The sequence below is a fragment of the Lepidochelys olivacea genome, assembly GCF_965140295.1.
Source record: "Lepidochelys olivacea isolate rLepOli2 genome assembly, chromosome: 14".
NCBI lineage: Eukaryota > Metazoa > Chordata > Testudines > Cheloniidae > Lepidochelys > Lepidochelys olivacea.
The window spans coordinates 45198162-45216428 of record NC_140424.1 but is presented as its reverse complement, the minus strand read 5'-3'; the positions used below and the strand labels follow the sequence as shown (position 1 = coordinate 45216428).

The 18267-nt window shown below is 67.8% G+C and overlaps 2 protein-coding genes across 2 annotated transcripts in view; one reads left to right on the top strand and one right to left on the bottom strand.

Moving 5' to 3' along the window:
- Window positions 1-1288: 1288 nt before the first annotated feature.
- On the bottom strand, window positions 1289-14663 carry AGPAT1 (1-acylglycerol-3-phosphate O-acyltransferase 1). Its single transcript, XM_084646595.1, has 7 exons — window positions 14523-14663; window positions 6845-7033; window positions 6341-6474; window positions 5693-5868; window positions 5370-5465; window positions 4058-4130; window positions 1289-2480 (listed from the first exon to the last, which is right to left on the bottom strand). Exons 2-7 carry the CDS (start codon window positions 7027-7029, stop codon window positions 2320-2322), a joined length of 825 nt encoding a protein of 274 aa, XP_084502721.1. The 5' UTR covers window positions 7030-7033; window positions 14523-14663; the 3' UTR covers window positions 1289-2319.
- Window positions 14664-17898: 3235 nt separating this feature from the next.
- The window catches only part of RNF5 (ring finger protein 5), a gene marked incomplete at its 5' end in the record, with an annotated part of 3085 nt that continues 2716 nt past the window's right edge, over window positions 17899-18267 (top strand). Inside the window, one exon of the mRNA XM_084648107.1 lies at window positions 17899-18027. Coding sequence (XP_084504233.1) covers window positions 17899-18027 — 129 coding nt within the window. The remainder of the gene's footprint in view (window positions 18028-18267) is intronic.

Below are 18267 nucleotides of genomic sequence, written 5' to 3'. Positions count from 1 at the left end.
CCACCCCTCTCAGGTGGATGATTGCCCCATAGTGGCCTGGGATGGGCATGCAGATTTGTGACAAAGGGGTGGGAATGCCTAAGGGTGCCTCAGTTTCCCTCCTTGGTACCCACTACTGCAAAGGTTTAATCTGCTCTGGGGGCAAGTGAGGGGGGGCGCATGGGCCCTGGCGCTGTCTGGGGGTATTATAGGCCAGGCTGGGACTGTCCCCCAGGGCGGCTGGAAAGCCAAGGGACCCCCCAGCCCAGGAGGCAACGCAGGGCCCCGGCTGGGGAGTGAGGGGGGAAGGCAGCAGGGTGACAGGACCCCAGTTTGGGGAGGGGTCCAGGGGCACGGCCTAGTCGCTGAAGCGAGCCCCACAGATGGGCAGCTGTGGGGCACCGTGGGCTCCGCCTGCTAAGGGGTCACACCCAGCGACCTGGAAACAGAGCAGGGCCTGGGGGCCCATTACCAGGGGGAGGAGCTCCCAGTCCAGGCCCTGCCCCCACTGACCAGGGGGAGGAGCTCCCAGCCCAGGCCCTGCCCCCACTGACCAGGGGGAGGAGCTCCCAGTCCAGGCCCCGCCCACAGTGAGCAAACCTCCCAGCCCAGGCCCTGGCCCCACTGACCAGGGGGAGGAGCTCCCAGCCCAGGCTCCACCCCTACCCCACCTGCAGTGACCAGGGGGAGGCGCTGCGGGGCGGCCACGTTCTATGGTGTTTATTAAAAGCAGAACGGTCACGGGTGCAGGGACCCGACCCCCCCCAGCAATGAGAGAGGGTGCCCTGGGGAGATCCCTAGGGGGCTCGGTGCCCCCCTCACGCCAGGTCCCCCAAGGAGCAGCCGGGGTGGGGGGAATAATTGGCAGGATCTTGCCCCCCCCCAAATTACAGACAAAGAAACAGTTAATAAATACATACCATGGCCCCCCTGCTCCTAGGGGCCAATCAGAAGCCAACATCCCCACCCAAATTTGAACCATGGAGCCCCTGCACAACTGAAAACCCCCCATCATAAGCCAGAGTTCCTGGCAAGCCCCCCATTACCCCTTCTCTGCCCCCCACCAGCCCATCACCACCCGCTCCCTCCCACCAGTCCCCCATCACTGCAGCCAGCCCCTCATTACCCCTCCTTCCCTCCCCTGCCAGCCCCCCATTACCCCAGCCAGCCCCCCATTACCCCTCCTTCCCTTCCCCCGCCAGCCTCCCAGCCAGCCCCCCATTACCCCTTCTTCCCTCCCCCATCAGCCCCCCCATAACCCCAGCCAGGCCCCAGATCCTGATCCCCTGCCCTCCACCCCCCTCTGATCCCCCCATCCATGGAGAAAATCCCTCCCCCCAGCTAGGGGGGACTCCAGGGCCATCCTCCCCATTTCCCCTGTGGGGGGTTATGCCACCTCCCCACCCCCATCCATCCTACAGCATCTCCACCTCTGGGGGCATCAACAGGGGGACGTGACGCCCCCTTCCTGGGCAGGATCCATCCAGATTTGGGGGGCGGGAATAAACATCCGTCCCTCCCCAGATAAGATTCTTCCACTGATGAGTGAATCTGGGAGGGGGGGATCTGTTTCTCCTGTGTCCACTCCCCCCCTCCACATGGCACCGTCCATCGTGTCCCTGGCACTGTCTCCTTTCCACGGTGCACCCCCAGATGGGGGGCAGAGGGCATGTGGGGGAAGAACGAACAGCAGGAGGGTGGAGTGGGATGGTCCGTGGCTTCCTTCCCCCACAGCAGGAGGGTGGAATGGTAGAGTCCGTGGCTTCCTTCCCCCCGCATAGGAGGGTGGAGTGGACTGATCCGCAGCGTCCTCCCCGACAGGAGGTTGGAGCGGAATGGTCTGGCTTCCTTCCCTCCCCCTACCAGGAGGTTGGAGTGGAACAGTCCCTGCCTTTCTTTCTGTCCTCCCCCGAAAGGTTGAAGTGGAATGGTCTGCAGCTTACTTTCTTCCTGGGGGAGGTTGGAGTGGAACAGTCCATGAGGTCCTTTTTTTTCCCCGGCTCCCCCCTGTGGGAGGGAGGAATGGGTTGGTCCACAGTTTCTGTTCCTTCTCCCAGCAGGAGGCTGGAGTGGATCAGTCCATTGTTTAATCCTCCTCCCTCACTTAAGAAACTGGAGTGGATCAGTCCATGGTTCAGGCTGGAGTGGATCAGTCCATGTTGACAGGGCGGGGGTAGCTGACGGTGGGGGTGCGGGAGGTACCAAGTGGCTAAGCTGGGAGGGGGGTGTCGGAATGCTGGGTTAGTCGGTCTGGTCCATGGCTGCCCTGCCTAGTGGGCGTGGCCGGTGCTGGCTCCGCCCACTCAGCATAGGCTCCGCCCCCAACTGGCTGGTCGGGGGTCACTGCGGGGTGCGGGGCTCCTGGCCGGGGCTCAGCTCCCCCGACAGGCGGTCGAAGGCCTCGAGCATGGTCTGGCGCACGCTCTCCGTCAGAGCCGGCACCGCCTCTGGGCCCAGCCCCCGCGTGGGCATCGGCGTCAGCACCTGGATCAGACAGCGCCCTGCAGGGGAGGGGGGCGCGTGAGGCGGGCGGGAGAGCCCGAACTGCCCCCACCTACAGCCCCCACAGCCCCCTTCCCCCACCTACGGCCCCCCACAGCTCCCTTCCCCCACCCACAGCCCCCCACCGCACGGCCCCTTCCCCCGCCTGCAGCTCCCCGCAACTCCCTTCCCCCACCCACAGCCCCCTTCCCCCACCTACGGCCCCCCACAGCTCCCTTCCCCCATCTACGGCCCCCTTCCCCCACAGCTCCCTTCCCCCACCCACAGCCCCCCACCGCACGGCCCCTTCCCCCGCCTACGGCCCCCCACAGCTCCCTTCCCCCACCCACAGCCCCCTTCCCCCACAGCTCCCTTCCCCCACCCACAGCCCCCCACCGCACGGCCCCTTCCCCCGCCTGCAGCTCCCCGCAACTCCCTTCCCCCACCCACAGCCCCCTTCCCCCACCTACGGCCCCCCACAGCTCCCTTCCCCCATCTACGGCCCCCTTCCCCCACAGCTCCCTTCCCCCACCCACAGCCCCCCACCGCACGGCCCCTTCCCCCGCCTGCAGCTCCCCGCAGCTCCCTACCCCCACTGCACAGCCCCCTTCCCCCACCTACGGCCCCCCACAGCTCCCTTCCCCCACCCACAGCCCCCTTCCCCCACAGCTCCCTTCCCCCACCCACAGCCCCCCACCGCACGGCCCCTTCCCCCGCCTGCAGCTCCCCGCAACTCCCTTCCCCCACCGCACAGCCCCCTTCCCCCACCTACGGCCCCCCACAGCTCCCTTCCCCCACCCACAGCCCCCTTCCCCCACCTACGGCCCCCCACAGCTCCCTTCCCCCACCCACAGCCCCCTTCCCCCACCCACAGCCCCCCACCGCACGGCCCCTTCCCCCGCCTGCAGCTCCCCGCAGCTCCCTACCCCCACTGCACAGCCCCCTTCCCCCACCTACGGCCCCCCACAGCTCCCTTCCCCCACCCACAGCCCCCCACCGCACGGCCCCTTCCCCCGCCTGCAGCTCCCCGCAACTCCCTTCCCCCACCCACAGCCCCCTTCCCCCACCTACGGCCCCCCACAGCTCCCTTCCCCCACCCACAGCCCCCTTCCCCCACCTACGGCCCCCCACAACCCCCTTCCCCCATCTACGGCCCCCTTCCCCCACAGCTCCCTTCCCCCACCCACAGCCCCCCACCGCACGGCCCCTTCCCCCGCCTACGGCCCCCCACAGCTCCCTTCCCCCACCCACAGCCCCCTTCCCCCACAGCTCCCTTCCCCCACCCACAGCCCCCCACCGCACGGCCCCTTCCCCCGCCTGCAGCTCCCCGCAACTCCCTTCCCCCACCCACAGCCCCCTTCCCCCACCTACGGCCCCCCACAGCTCCCTTCCCCCATCTACGGCCCCCTTCCCCCACAGCTCCCTTCCCCCACCCACAGCCCCCCACCGCACGGCCCCTTCCCCCGCCTGCAGCTCCCCGCAACTCCCTTCCCCCACCGCACAGCCCCCTTCCCCCACCTGCAGCTCCCCGCAGATCCCTTCCCCCACCTACGGCACCCCCCACCCACCCCTCTCCCTGACCCCTGGGGTCACTCACCCGTTGTGAATCTTCTCTCCTTCTTGCTGTAGAAATCGCGGTACGAGGACATCACGATGGGGATCACGGGCACCTGGGGAGGGCGGGAGGGGGTTCAGAATCCCACCCTGCGCCTCAAAGCAGCGCCCTGGGCCCCGTCTCCCTCATTCCCACGGGGCTGCGCTGTCCCCACACAGCGCCCGTGTGAGGTGTCGTGTGAAACCCGTGAGCTGCTGAGACCCGCTGGCCTGTCCCAACGTGGGCCGCGTTGGGGTGCAGGGAGCTGTGAGCTGCTGCTGTGGGGGGGCTACTGGGACCGGCGGCGACCCACCCCCAGGCGGGCGCTCCTCGACCCTGAGGCCTGCCCGAGCCCCATGCGCCAGGGCTGCTCTGCGACCCGGGTGCACGAGGCCAGGCCGGGGGATCGCCCGGCCCCGGGACTCAGCAAAGCCCGTCGGGACGTCCGGGCGAGTGTCGTAGGCACAGGGGCCCAGGGCAGAAACGAGGGGACGGGGCCTCATGCGATGGCCCTTCTTCTCCCCCGGCCACGCGGCCCCTGGGCAGACAAAGCCTCTGACCGAGGAGACTGGCCCCAGGCTGCAGGGAGAGGCCCGGGTCCCGTGGGGCGAGAGAACGGGTGAGCCAAGCCCGCCTGCGAGGAGCCGTCAGCTGTAGCCGGTGCGCTCACCGGGCGTTCGCTTAGGTAACGAGCGCGGCCCTTCGGCTCATCGCCTCCCGTCTCGCTCTGGCGTGAATAAACCTGGTTTCTATTGTCCCTAAAACAGGGGGTTTGCTCGGCGCGCTCGGGGTCTCCGCTCCGGTACAAAGGCTGGGGCGTGTCCTCCCCACAGCCGGGGGGGCGGGCGGGTAATGAACTCACACTGGCCAGGCTGCTGCCCAGGAGAGGCCGGCCCAGCTCTGGGGTGCAAGGCTGGGGGGGACTGGCTGGGGCCTCTCTCTGTGTGCGAATTGGGGGTGGCTCTGGGAGCCTTCATGCGACCTCGCCAGGTGTGGGGCTCCCCATGGGGCTGAGTGATCACAGCACCTGGAGGGTTTGCTGCAGCTCACTGGCCTAGCTCTGTGAGAGCCAGCCCAGGCTGCAGCGTGAAGGGGGCCCAGGGGTGCCACGGTCCCAGGCGATACCCCGGGAACCCTGTCAGCCCCAAGTAACTCACTGCACCCAGCCCAGTCAACATGGGGCTGAGAATCTCTCCAATACCCCCCCTCCCATCAACCCTGCTACCTGGGCCTGCACAGCCGGGGGGAGGCTCGGGTCGGGGGGGGAACTTACCTGGGCCCACACGGGGCTGGGGGGGTGCTCAGGGGAACGTACCTGGGCCTGCACAGCCAGGTGGAAGGCCCCACGTTTGAAGGGCAGCATGGAGCCATTGTGGTTCCTGGTTCCTTCGGGGAACACCCAGACCCGGACCTGCCAGAGAGTGTGGGGTGAGAGCGGGGACACACGCAGCACTTGCCCCCATGCAGTCCCCCATACCTCCCACCCCCACACAGACACCCCCATGAAACCTCCCAAAACAGCCCCCCAGACACCCTACCCCAGACACACAGACACCCCCATGGAGCTGTCCCCACCCTAACCACATAGGCTCAACGCGGCCCCCCGCAGCTGTGCACCCCTCCGTTCTCCCCCCCTACGTTGTCGCGCAGCATGGTCTGCGCCGTCTCCGACATGACGCCGATGGCGTCGTCCGTCTTCTTGCGGTTGATGAAGATGATGCCGCCGAGCCAGCAGGCCAGCCCCACGGTGCCCATGTACATCAGCTCCTTCTTGGCTATGGGCACGCAGCGGTCGGGCAGCACCTCCATCATCCCTGCGGGGAGCGAGGGGTTAACGGGCTGGGAAACCTCCCACCACCAGGCGGCCCCGCCCACCCTTCCTCCAGCCCTGCGGGGAGCGAGGGGTTAACGGGGCCTGGGAGCCCCGCCCCCACCAGCTGGCCTCGCCCACCCCCTCCTCCAGCCCTGTGGGGAGCGAGGGATTAATGGAGTGGGAGCCCCGCCCCCACCAGCTGGCCCCGCCCCCTCCCACTGTGCCCTCTGTTGGGCTCAGCAGGGACTGCAGTAGCTGGGTGCTCCCCCTCCAGCGAAAGGCCCGCCCCAGCCCCGGCCCCAGCCCAGCCCCACCCCACCCCGGCCCCAGCCCTGGCCCCACCCCGGCCCCCCGCCCCGGCCCCAGCCCGGCCCCGCCCCGGCGCCCCAGCCCCGGCCCCAGCCCAGCCCCGCCCCGGCCCCCCACCCCACCCCGGCCCAGCCCCGGCCCGGCCCCACCCCGGCCCGGCGCACCCAGCAGGTCGAGGGAGCTCTGGTGGTTGGACACCACGACGTAGGGCTCGGGCAGGTTGAAATGCTCCAGCCCGCGCACCTCGATGTGGATGCCATACAGGTACTTCACGTGGTGCAGCATGAACCGGATGATCCTGGGGGGGGACAGAGACAGGGGGGTATTGGGGGGGCTCCCCGAACAACCCCCCCCAGGGCTACATTCCAGCCTCGGGCTTCACTGAGACGGCCCCCCCCCCCCGCCGGCTACAGCCCTGCCCCCGCAATATCCCACCCCTGAGCCCCCGGGCACCGAAACATGCCCCCCCCCACTATACCCCACCCCCCGGAACCCCTGCCCCCCCCGCTATATCCCATCCCCTGGGACCCCGTCCCCTCGACACAGCCCGTCCCCCTGCTATATTGCACCCCTCCCAAGCTACATCCCAGCCCCTAGCACAGAGATGGCCCCCCCGGGGCCCCCAGCCCCAGGACACGCCCCAGCCCCCCCCGCGGCCCCGCACTCACTTCATGTTCTCCACGCTGCGGCCCCGCAGGGCGCAGAGCGGGATGACCAGCACGGCCAGCGTCAGGATCCAGCCGTTGTAGAAGGCCATCTTGCAGAAGTACCTGAAGGAGGCGCTGCACTCGTAGAGCAGGGGCACGGCCAGCAGGAGCAGGGCGAGCGCCCACTGGGCCAGCGACAGCTCCATGGCCCTGCGGAGACACGGCCCGTCACGCAGGCTGCCGGGCGGGGTAGCGGGGGGCTGCGGGTCGGGAGCAAGGGGCACCGGCAGGGCTGGGGGGGCAGGGCCGGGCTGGCGGGGGGCTGCGGGTCGGGAGTGAGGGGCACCGGCAGAGCTGCGGGGAGCCCAGGGCCGGGCTGGCGGGGGGCTGCGGGTCGGGAGCAAGGGGCACCGGCAGGGCTGGGGGGGCAGGACTGGGCTGGCAGGGGGCTGCGGGTCAGGAGTGAGGGGCACCGGCAGGGCTGGGGGGGCAGGGCTGGGCTGGCAGGGGGCTGCGGGTCGGGAGTGAGGGGCACCGGCAGGGCTGGGCTGGCAGGGGGCTGCGGGTCGGGAGTGAGGGGCACCGGCAGGGCTGGGGGGAGCCCAGGGCCGGGCTGGCGGGGGGCTGCGGGTCGGGAGCAAGGGGCACCGGCAGGGCTGGGGGGGCAGGGCTGGGCTGGCAGGGGGCTGCGGGTCGGGAGTGAGGGGCACCGGCAGAGCTGGGGGGAGCCCAGGGCCAGGCTGGCGGGGGGCTGCGGGTCGGGAGTGAGGGGCACCGGCAGAACTGGGGGGAGCCCAGGGCGGGGTAGCAGGGGCTGTGGGTCGGGTGGGGGGGGCAGGGCTGGGCTGGCAGGGGGCTGCGGGTCGGGAGTGAGGGGCACCGGCAGAGCTGGGGGGAGCCCAGGGCGGGGTAGCAGGGGCTGTGGGTCGGGTGGGGGGGGCAGGGCTGGGCTGGCAGGGGGCTGCGGGTCGGGAGTGAGGGGCACCAGCAGAGCTGGGGGGAGCCCAGGGCCGGGCTGGCGGGGGGCTGCGGGTCGGGAGTGAGGGGCACCGGCAGAGCTGGGGGGAGCCCAGGGCGGGGTAGCAGGGGCTGTGGGTCGGGTGGGGGGGCAGGGCTGGGCTGGCAGGGGGCTGCGGGTCGGGAGTGAGGGGCACCGGCAGAGCTAGGGGGGCAGGGCTGGGCTGGCAGGGGCTGCGGGTCGGGAGTGAGGGGCAGCGGCAGAGCTGGGGGGAGCCCAGGGTGGGCTAGTGGGGGGCTCCGGGCGTGAGGGGTGCCAGGGCCTGGCGGGGCTTTGGGCAGGGAGTCCCAGGGTGATTTCGCTGGCACAAGCCCGGCTTTCCCTGGCGAAAGGCCCCGAGCCCGTGGGATGGAACGGCCCATCTGGGGCTCTCTGGAGCGGCCGGAACCGAGCAGCAAAGCAACCGGGGGCTTTGCCAAGCCAAAGGGAAAGTCAGTGGGGGGCAGAGCACTGGGGGGAGCGGCCGCAGACAGGGCTCGTCTGCCGCCAGTCGAACCACCTGGGCTGTAAAAGTGCAAGCGACAGAGACACACAGACACACCCCGATGCTGCCCCGCCACGGACTGCTATGCGCGGGGTGCGTGTAAGCACCGCGGGCATGCGGCAGACGGGAGTCACACGCCCCACGGGGGTGCACACGCCAGGCTGAACACACGCCCACGGACTGCGTCTGCAGGGCACGTCCGCGTAGGCAGCGTGTAGCTGTGACAAAGCGGGAACTGTCTGCAGTGTTTTCTGAAGCCGCGCGGTGCCTCAGTTTCCCCTACCCCGTGCACGGTGCCCAGTGGATGGCAGCGCCCGGGCAGGGTTGAATGGAACCAGCTCAAGCCGACCCAGAGCAAGACGGGGGCGGGAGAGACGGTGCTGGAGCCTCAGAGGGCCGCGGACCAGGGGTGTGGAGCCAGGGGGCCCGGCCTGGGGACCCGCGAGTGGGGGGCTCTCCCCAGGAAGGGGCTATAGGACGGGGGCTCCGGACGGCTCAGTGGGACGTGCCGGGGGGACGCCTCGGCTCAGGCTGGACAATGCAGCGGCGGGTCCCCGAAGCGGCTGCTGACGCCCGGTGGCAGCGATAGGGGGCCCCGGGTACGCGACCCCTTCAAGTTCACAGCGTGTGTGCGCCAGAGCGAAAACGGTTCACACCAGCGCCTCGTCCGCGCACGGGTAGGGGGTACGTGCCGGCCCTCGGGCACACGCGGCTCGTCCGCAGCACGCGTACACAGCAGGTGTGCAACTTTACACACAGCTGGACTGCAGTGTGCGTACACAGAGTGTGTACAATTGTACACACACGGCTTGTCTACAGTGTGCGTACACACGGTGCGTACAATCGTCCGCACGCGCGGCTCGTCCGCAGCACGCGTTCACGCGGTGCGTACAATCGTCCGCACGCGCGGCTCGTCCGCAGCACGCGTTCACGCGGTGCGTACAATCGTCCGCACGCGCGGCTCGTCCGCAGCACGCGTTCACGCGGTGCGTACAATCGTCCGCACGCGCGGCCCGTCCGCAGCACGCGTTCACGCGGTGCGTACAATCGTCCGCAGCACGCGTACACACGGTGTGTACAATCGTCCGCAGCACGCGTACACACGGTGTGTACAATCGTCCGCACGCGCGGCTCGTCCGCAGCACGCGTACACACGGTGCGTACAATCGTCCGAACGCGCGGCCCGTCCGCAGCACGCGTACACACGGTGCGTACAATTGTCCGCACGCGCGGCTCGTCCGCAGCACGCGTTCACGCGGTGCGTACAATCGTCCGCAGCACGCGTACACACGGTGCGTACAATCGTCCGCACGCGCGGCTCGTCCGCAGCACGCGTACACACGGTGCGTACAATCGTCCGCACGCGCGGCTCGTCCGCAGCATGCGTACACACGGTGCGTACAATCGTCCGCACGCGCGGCTCGTCCGCAGCACGCGTACACACGGTGCGTACAATTGTCCGCACGCGCGGCTCGTCCGCAGCACGCGTTCACGCGGTGCGTACAATCGTCCGCAGCACGCGTACACACGGTGTGTACAATCGTCCGCAGCACGCGTACACACGGTGTGTACAATCGTCCGCACGCGCGGCTCGTCCGCAGCACGCGTACACACGGTGCGTACAATCGTCCGCACGCGCGGCTCGTCCGCAGCACGCGTCACCATTTTCAAAGAGGGAGACAGGCCGCCTGTGGCCGCTAGCGGGGCATTGCCTGGTCTCCATCGCTGGGGAGATCCTTGCTAGAGCCGCACCGAGTCGCCTGCTCCCTCTCGTGGAGGACGCACTGTCAGAGCCCCAGCGCGGCTGCAGACCACCCCAAGGCGCCACCGAGACGATTTCCGCAGCCGGGCGGATCCAGGGAAAACGTCAGGGACGCCCCCAGGAGCTGCACGCGGCCTTATCGACCCGACCAGCCGCAGGCTCTGTGGAACATCCTGTCAACGTTTGGCTGCTCAGGCAGATTTATCACCGTGGTCAGCCTCCTCCAGGACCGGACGGCTGCCTCCCTCCTGTGCTGTGGGTCTGCCTCTGAGCCCTGTGTCGTCCCAACGGGCGTGAAACAAGGCTGTGTACCGGCCCCCGCCTCTTCTCCCTTTCCTCAGCCGCTACGAAAACACTAACCCAAGACCGTCTACCCCGGGACACTGGCATCCAGCATCGGACTGACCCTAACCCTAACCCCTTCTCATCTCCAGCCCAGAACTGCTATCGGCAACAATAACCGAACTCCAGTACGCAGGCGATTGCGTGTCGTTGGGCACTCAAAGGGGGACCTAAAACAGCCCATAATTGCTTCTCTGAAGCTTACAAAAGCCTCGGGCTGACTCTGAACATCGGCAAATCAGAAGTTCTCCACCAGCCAGTCCCCGGTCAAGCATCAGACCCAGCAAGGAAGATCTGGATCATAGAATCCTAGAAGATCAGGGTTGGAAGGGACCTCAGGAGGTACCTAGTCCAACCCCCTGCTCAAAGCAGGACCAATCCCCAACTAAATCATCCCAGCCAGGGTTTTGTCAAGCCTGACCTTAAAAACCTCTAAGGATGGAGAGTCCACCGTTCCAGTGCTTCACCACCCTCCTAGTGATATTTTCCTAATATCCAACCTAAACCTCCCCCACTGCAACTTGAGACCATTACTCCTTGTTCTGTCATCTGCTACCATTGAGAACAGCTGAACTCCATCCTCTTTGGACCCCCGCTTCAGGTAGTTGAAGGCTGCTATCAAATCCCCCCTCACTCTTCTCTTCCGCAGACTAAACAATCCCAGCTCCCTCAGCCTCTCCTCATAAGTCATGTGTTCCAGACCCCTCATCATTTTTGTTGCCCTCCGCTGGACTCTTTCCAATTTTTCCACATCCTTCTTGCAGTGTGGGGCCCAAAACTGGGCACAGGACTCCAGATGAGGCCTCACCAATGTCAAATAGAGGGGAACGATCACATCCCTTGATCTGCTGGCAATGCCCCTACTTATACACCCCAAAATGCCATTGGCCTTCTTGGCAACAAGGGCACACTGCTGACTCATATCCAGCTTCTCGTCCACTGTCACCCCTAGGTCCTTTTCTGCAATGACGAAGAGGAAGTGGAAAATGTAGAATTCTTTGCCTATCTTGGCAGCCATCTCGCAGAGAGGGCAGAGAGTGCTAGATGCCATGTGCCCTGGGCTGTGCCCGCTGGCAGGGCCAGCAGATGGCGGGGGTTCCCGGGGGCAGGACGTGCAGTCAGCTGCCCCCCTCACAGCACCCCCAGAGCTCCCAGGCGCGGCGGCTGCCCTGGATCCTGGCTCTGTTAGGCTCAGCACACCCGTCCTGCCCGCCCTTCGCTCGGACCCCCGGAGCACCACAGGGAGGATGGGAAAACCTCACTTGGCTTAAACACTCGCTGTCAACAGGAGCTGAGAGCCTGTACGTCCCCCCGTCCTCCAGCTGTGTACAACACACCTGCGGGGCGTGCAACACATGGTCAGCATACAGCCGTGCCCCACGCCTGTACCTAACACACAGACTACGCATCACACCCGTGGGGCGTGTAACACACGGTCAGCATTCAGCCGTGCCCCACGCCTGTACCTAACACACAGACTATGCATCACACCCGTGGGGCGTGTAACACACGGTCAGCATTCAGCCGTGCCCCACGCCTGTACCTAACACACAGAGTATGCATCACACCCGCGGGGTGTGCAACACACGGTCAGCATACTGCCGTGCCCAACGCCTGTACCTAAAACACGGAGTATGCATCACACCCGTGGGGCGTGCAACACACGGTCAGCATACAGCCGTGCCCCACGACTGTACCTAACACACAGAGTATGCATCACACCTGCGGGGCGTGCAACACATGGTCAGCATACAGCCGTGCCCCACACCTGTACCTAACACACAGAGTACGCATCACACCCGCGGGGCGTGCAACACACGGTCAGCATACAGCCGTGCCCCACGCCTGTACCTAACACACAGAGTATGCATCACACCCGCGGGGCGTGCAACACACGGTCAGCATACAGCCGTACCTCACACCTGTACCTAACACACAGAGCATGGCTCACACCCTGCCAGGCGCACACCTGCAGGGTGTGTAACACATTGTCTATACACATGATGTAAATAATATGTTGAGTTTCAGAGTATGTTGACACTCTCTCACACATGGTCACACACAACACACAGAGTACGTCCTATTGTGTCTGTACATACACGGGGTAGGTAATATACTGCTGCTACACGTACCCCGCCCCCCCACATACACACGGTGTATACCGTATACACAAACACACAGAGGGGTATAGAATACTGTCTCCATACTCACGCACAGGGCTTGCATGTAACACATTATCTATACAGCCATCTGCACGGTATGCGATATACACCCTGTGTGCGTATCTAGAGACAGTACAACACACTGTCATAAACACGCCCAGAGGATATAGAATATACTGTCTCTACACAAGCAGGGTAGGTACAGATATCCTGTCTACACACACACACTGTCTGTAACATACACTCGCACACAGTGTGTGTATGGTGGGAACAGAAACACACACACTGAACAGCCATACGCTCTCAGTACTTGCCCAAATGCAGGGTGTGTATACAACCGACTGAGACCGTACCACAATCTCCCCAGCACACACGCAAACACGCCCCGTACACATCTCTGGCCCCGGCACAGCAAGTTGTGTGGCTGGGAATTTCCTACGGTTTTAATCCCAGCGGGGTGACATCACGGGCCCGGCCCGGCTGGAGACACCCGCTCAATGCGAGCCGGGAGGGAGACAGGAGAGCGAGGGGTGGGGAATTTCCTCGCCTGGGGTGGAAGAAACCCTGACGCTGGCAGCGAAGGTGAACAGCAGGGATGGAAATGGGGGCCAAGCAGGGGAGCTCCGGGGAACGGCGTGAGCAGCTCGCACCGGGCGAGGCGACCGCCCAAGTCCCGCCAGAAAAGCCTGGCTGGCCACATGGTCCAAATTCACGAGACTCCACATGTGGGCCTCTGTCGGGCGCGCTGCCCAGCCGCGCCCACGGCCCGCACGGCCAGAAACTTCGGGAACGGAAAGCGAGAGGTTCCTCCAGCAAGCCCGTGACTCCAGAAGCTGGGGGTTCAAGGGACCTGAGCCCGCTGCCCCCCGCTAGCCCACGCTGTGAACACGGGATGGGAACCTCCGGACCAAAGAGCGCCGCGCCCCCCGGGACCGCGCGAGGGCCGGAGAGGAACAGAGCAGAGCAGCCGGGCCGGGCCACCACGAGACGGGCAAAGCACCAGCCGGGCCCTGCCAAACGCACACCCAGCGACCGCGGGCCGGGGAGACCGGGGGCACGTCGCGGCCCGGCACACCCCCACGGCGAGTGACAGGCGGGGGGTACGCATCCAGCACGGCTGGTACGTGGCCATCACACGGACTCTACCACAAGACGGCCGGCCCGTGATGCAGCGGGAACGCAAACATGGCAGCAGGGGGCAGCGCAGCCCCGTGTCACACACACACTGTGGCCCCACAACAGCCCACGTTTGCACACCCAGCGGGTGTGTAAGTACCACCCTGGACACAGCCCCCATCCCCGCACCCGGGGCAATGAGCTTGGGGCCTCTCAGCCCCCCAAGCCACCAGGTGGTGGGGGGCTGCGGGGGCTGGCTCCAGGCTGCAGGGCTCCCCGGCTGGGATGTGGGGCACTCACCGAGTGGGGAGGGGAGGGGCAGGGGCAGGACCTGACTCAGGAAGGGGAAGGGATAAAAGGAGGGAAGTGGGGGGGAGGAGGGATGGGGTGACCGTGACCCCCTGTCACAGCCCCAGCACCTCCCTGCCCCGAGGGACATGCCCAGCTGTGGGGACCCACAAACTCCACCCCCCCACAGCCCCCCGCCCGCTCTCTGCCCCACAATCCCCCAAACTCCCCCCTCTCTGCCCCACAATCCCCCAAATTCCCCCGCCGCCCCCCCGCCCGTTCTCTGCCCCACAATCCCCCAAACTCCCCCCCTCTCTGCCCCACAATCCCCCCAAATTCCCCCCGCAGCCCCCCCGCCCGCTCTCCGCCCCACAATCCCCCAAACTCCCCCCGCAGCCCCCCGCCCGCTCTCCGCCCCACAATCCCCCAAACTCCGCCCGCTCTCCGCCCCACAATCCCCCCAAACTCCCCCCGCAGCCCCCCGCCCGCTCTCTGCCCCACAACCCCCCCGGGAACCCCCCCGGCACCTGCGGGGCTGCTGGGGTCGGGCGGCGGCGCGCCCCGCCGGGCTCTACCCCCCGCGCCCCCGGGCTCGGGGCCGGGCCATGGCGCCTGGTGCTGATGCTGCCGGCGGGGGAGGGCGCAGGATGCTCCGGCTCCGGCTCCGGCGGCTGCGGCGGCGCCTCCCCCCGCGGCTGGGGGGGCCCGGCAGGAAGTGGGGGGGCGGGCTGCGCCGGCAGCCAATCAGCCCCGCGCCTGCCCTGCTCCGCCCCCGCCCCCCTTGGGCCCCCCCGGCCCCCCGCCCCCCACTCTCTCCCCTCCCCTCCCCTCCCCTCCGTCCCTGCCCCATCCCCCGCCGCTCTACCCCTCTGCCCCCCTCTTCTAGCCCCCTCCATCTCCCCCGACCCCCGCCCCTCCCTTCCTCTCCTCTCTCCCCCCGCCCCTCTATCCCTCCCTGCTCTCCCCCCCCGGCCCCCATCCCCCCAGCCAGCCACCCCCCCACATCCCCCCTCCCTCTTATCCCCCCAGCCAGCCACCTCCCTCCCCTCCCCCCCCGCCCCTCTATCCCTCCCTGCTCTCCCCCCCACCCCCCTCCTGTCCCCCCAGCCAGCCACCCCCCCTCCCCTCCCCCCCCGCCCCTCTATCCCTCCCTGCTCTCCCCCCCACCCCCCTCCTGTCCCCCCAGCCAGCCACCCCCCCTCCCTCCCCCCCCGCCCCTCTATCCCTCCCTGCTCTCCCCCCCACCCCCCTCCTGTCCCCCCAGCCAGCCGCCCCCCTCCCCACATCCTCTCTCCCTCCTGTCCCCCCAGCCAGCCACTCCCCTCCTCTCCTCTCTGCCCCTGCCCCTCTATCCCTCCCTGCTCTCCCCCCCACCCCCCTCCTGTCCCCCCAGCCAGCCACCCCCCCTCCCCTCCCCCCCCGCCCCTCTATCCCTCCCTGCTCTCCCCCCCACCCCCCTCCTGTCCCCCCAGCCAGCCACCCCCCTCCCCTCCCCCCCCGCCCCTCTATCCCTCCCTGCTCTCCCCCCCACCCCCCTCCTGTCCCCCCAGCCAGCCGCCCCCCTCCCCACATCCTCTCTCCCTCCTGTCCCCCCAGCCAGCCACTCCCCTCCTCTCCTCTCTGCCCCTGCCCCTCTATCCCTCCCTGCTCTCCCCCTCGCGGCCCCATCCCCCCTCCTGTCCCCCCAGCCAGTCACCACCCTCCCTTCGTCTATCCCCCGCCCCTTTATCCCTCCCTGCTCTCCCCCCGGCGGCCCCCATCCCCCCCCATCCCCCCAGCCAGCCACCCCCCCCACAAACCCCCTCCCTCTTATCCCCCCAGCCAACCACCCCTCTCCCCACATCCCCTCGCCCTCCTATCCCCCAGCCAGCCACCCTCCTCCCCTCTTCTATCCTCCCACCCCATCTCTCCATCCTACCAGCCCCCAATCCCTCCCTGCTCTGTCCCTCCCCTGGCCCCCATCCCCATCCCTCCATCATTCCCCCACCCCATCTCTCCATCCCTTCAGGCCCCAATCCCTCCCCGCTCTGTCCCTCCCCCTGGCCCCCATCTCCATCCCTCCATCATTCCCCCACCCCATCTCTCCATCCCTCCAGCCCCCAATCCCTCCCCGCTTCTCGCCCTTGGTCCACTGCTACCCTTCCCTCTGTCCGCCTTCAGTCTCCTGCCTTGGCTCCTCTCCGCTCTTTCAGCCCTTGCTCCTCTCCGGCCTCCGGCCTCCCCCTTCCTTCTTCCCTTCCTTCTCTGTGTGCCAGACGCTGGGAATGGGCGACGGGATGGGCCACTCGATGGCCCCTGCTCTGCCCATTCCCTCTGGGCACCTGGCCCCAGCCACTGTCGGCCAACGGGACACGGGCCTGGATGGACCCTTGGTCTGACCCAACGTGGCCATAGTTATGTTCTCTCATCCATGTGTCCACCTCTTCCTCCGCCTTCGCCTCTATTCGCTCGGCCCCACGGGCTGGCTCCCGCCTCCGCCCGGGCTGTGTCCTCTGCCCCGTCCCTCTGCACCGCCCCGTCTCTCTCCTCCGCCCGGGCTGTGCCCTTCATTTCTTCTCTCTCCCCCGCCCCGTCCCTCTCCTCCGACCGGGCTATGCCCTTTGTTCCTTCCCCCTCCTCCACCCCGTCCCTCTCCTCCGCCCCGTCTGTGTTCTTCGCCCCGTCCCCCTCCTCCGCCCGGGCTGTGCCCTTCGTTCCTTCTCTCTCCCCCGCCCCGTCTCTCTCCTCCGCCCCGTCCCCCTCCTCCGCCCGGGCTGTGCCTTCGTTCCTTCTCTCTCCCCCGCCCCGTCCCTCTCCTCCGCCCCGTCTGTGTCCTTCGCCCCCTCCCCCTCCTCCGCCCGGGCTGTGCCCTTCGTTCCTTCCCTCTCCCCCGCCCCGTCCCCCTCCTCCACCCCGTCCCCCTCCTCCGCCCCGTCTCTCTCCTCCGCCCCGTCTGTGTCCTTCATTCCTTCTCTCTCCTCCGCCCCGTCACCCTCCTCCGCCCCGTCTCTCTCCTCTGCCCCATCTGTGTCCTTCGTTCCTTCCCCCTCCTCCGCCCCGTCCCCCTCCTCCACCCCCTCCCCCTCCTCCGCCCGGGCTGTGCCCTTCGTTCCTTCCCTCTCCCCCGCCCCGTCCCCCTCCCACCCCGCCCCCCTCCTCCGCCCCGTCTCTCTCCTCTGCCCCATCTGTGTCCTTCGTTCCTTCCCTCTCCTCCGCCCCGTCTCCCTCCTCCGTCCCGTCCCTCTCCTCCGCCCGGGCTGTGCCCTTCATTCCTTCTCTCTCCTCCGCCCCGTCCCCCTCCTCCACCCCGTCCCTCTCCTCCGCCCCGTCTCCCTCCTCCGTCCCGTCCCTCTCCTCCGCCCCGTCTGTGTCCTTCATTCCTTCTCTCTCCTCCGCCCCGTCCCCCTCCTCCACCCCGTCCCCCTCCTCCGCCCCGTCTCTCTCCTCTGCCCCATCTGTGTCCTTCGTTCCTTCCCCCTCCTCCGCCCCGTCCCCCTCCTCCACCCCCTCCCCCTCCTCCGCCCGGGCTGTGCCCTTCGTTCCTTCCCTCTCCCCCGCCCCGTCCCCTCCTCCACCCCGCCCCCCTCCTCCGCCCCGTCTCTCTCCTCTGCCCCATCTGTGTCCTTCGTTCCTTCCCCCTCCTCCGCCCCGTCCCCCTCCTCCACCCCCTCCCCCTCCTCCGCCCGGGCTGTGCCCTTCGTTCCTTCCCTCTCCCCCGCCCCGTCCCCCTCCTCCACCCCGCCCCCCTCCTCCGCCCCGTCCCCCTCCTCCGCCCCGTCTGTGTCCTTCCTGTCCGGTCTGTGTCCTCCGCCCCGTCCCCCTGTGTCTCTTTCGTTCTCTCCCCCGGCCGGCCGGGGGCCCGGGGCAGGCGGAGGAGGCTGGGAGCTCGTGGGGCCGGGGTTTGCCACGACAGGCGGGGGCGCAATGGGCGGAGTGGCCGGTTACCATGACGGTGTTGGCCTGGTTGCCGGTTACCGAGACGTTGTGGGCAGGGTTGCCGGTGACCATGGCGATAGGGTTGGGTTGATGGGCATGGGGCTGGCAGTTGTCACGGTAACGTGTCAGGGTTACTGGCGACTGCAGTGACATGATGGGGTTGGCGGTTGCCATGGCAGCCTGGGTGGTTGTTATGGTGACATGGAGGGGGTGACCGGTTGCCATGTTGGAATTGTGGTTGCCACAGTGACATGGCGGGTTGGGGGCGGTTGCCATGGTTGCACAGCGGCCATTTTACCCAGGCCACTCTGGCCATTGTGGGGCTCAGGCCTCACCCTGGGCACTAAGCCCCAAACC

Coding starts and splice junctions, on each gene's coding strand:
- AGPAT1 (XM_084646595.1), bottom strand. CDS start 7,029: ATGGAGCTGTCGCTGGCCCAGTGGGCGCTCGCCCTGCTCCTGCTGGCC. Junction 6,475..6,844: donor CGCAGCGTGGAGAACATGAA/GTGAGTGCGGGG, acceptor GTCCCCCCCCAG/GATCATCCGGTTCATGCTGC. Junction 5,466..5,692: donor AGACCATGCTGCGCGACAAC/GTAGGGGGGGAG, acceptor ACTCTCTGGCAG/GTCCGGGTCTGGGTGTTCCC.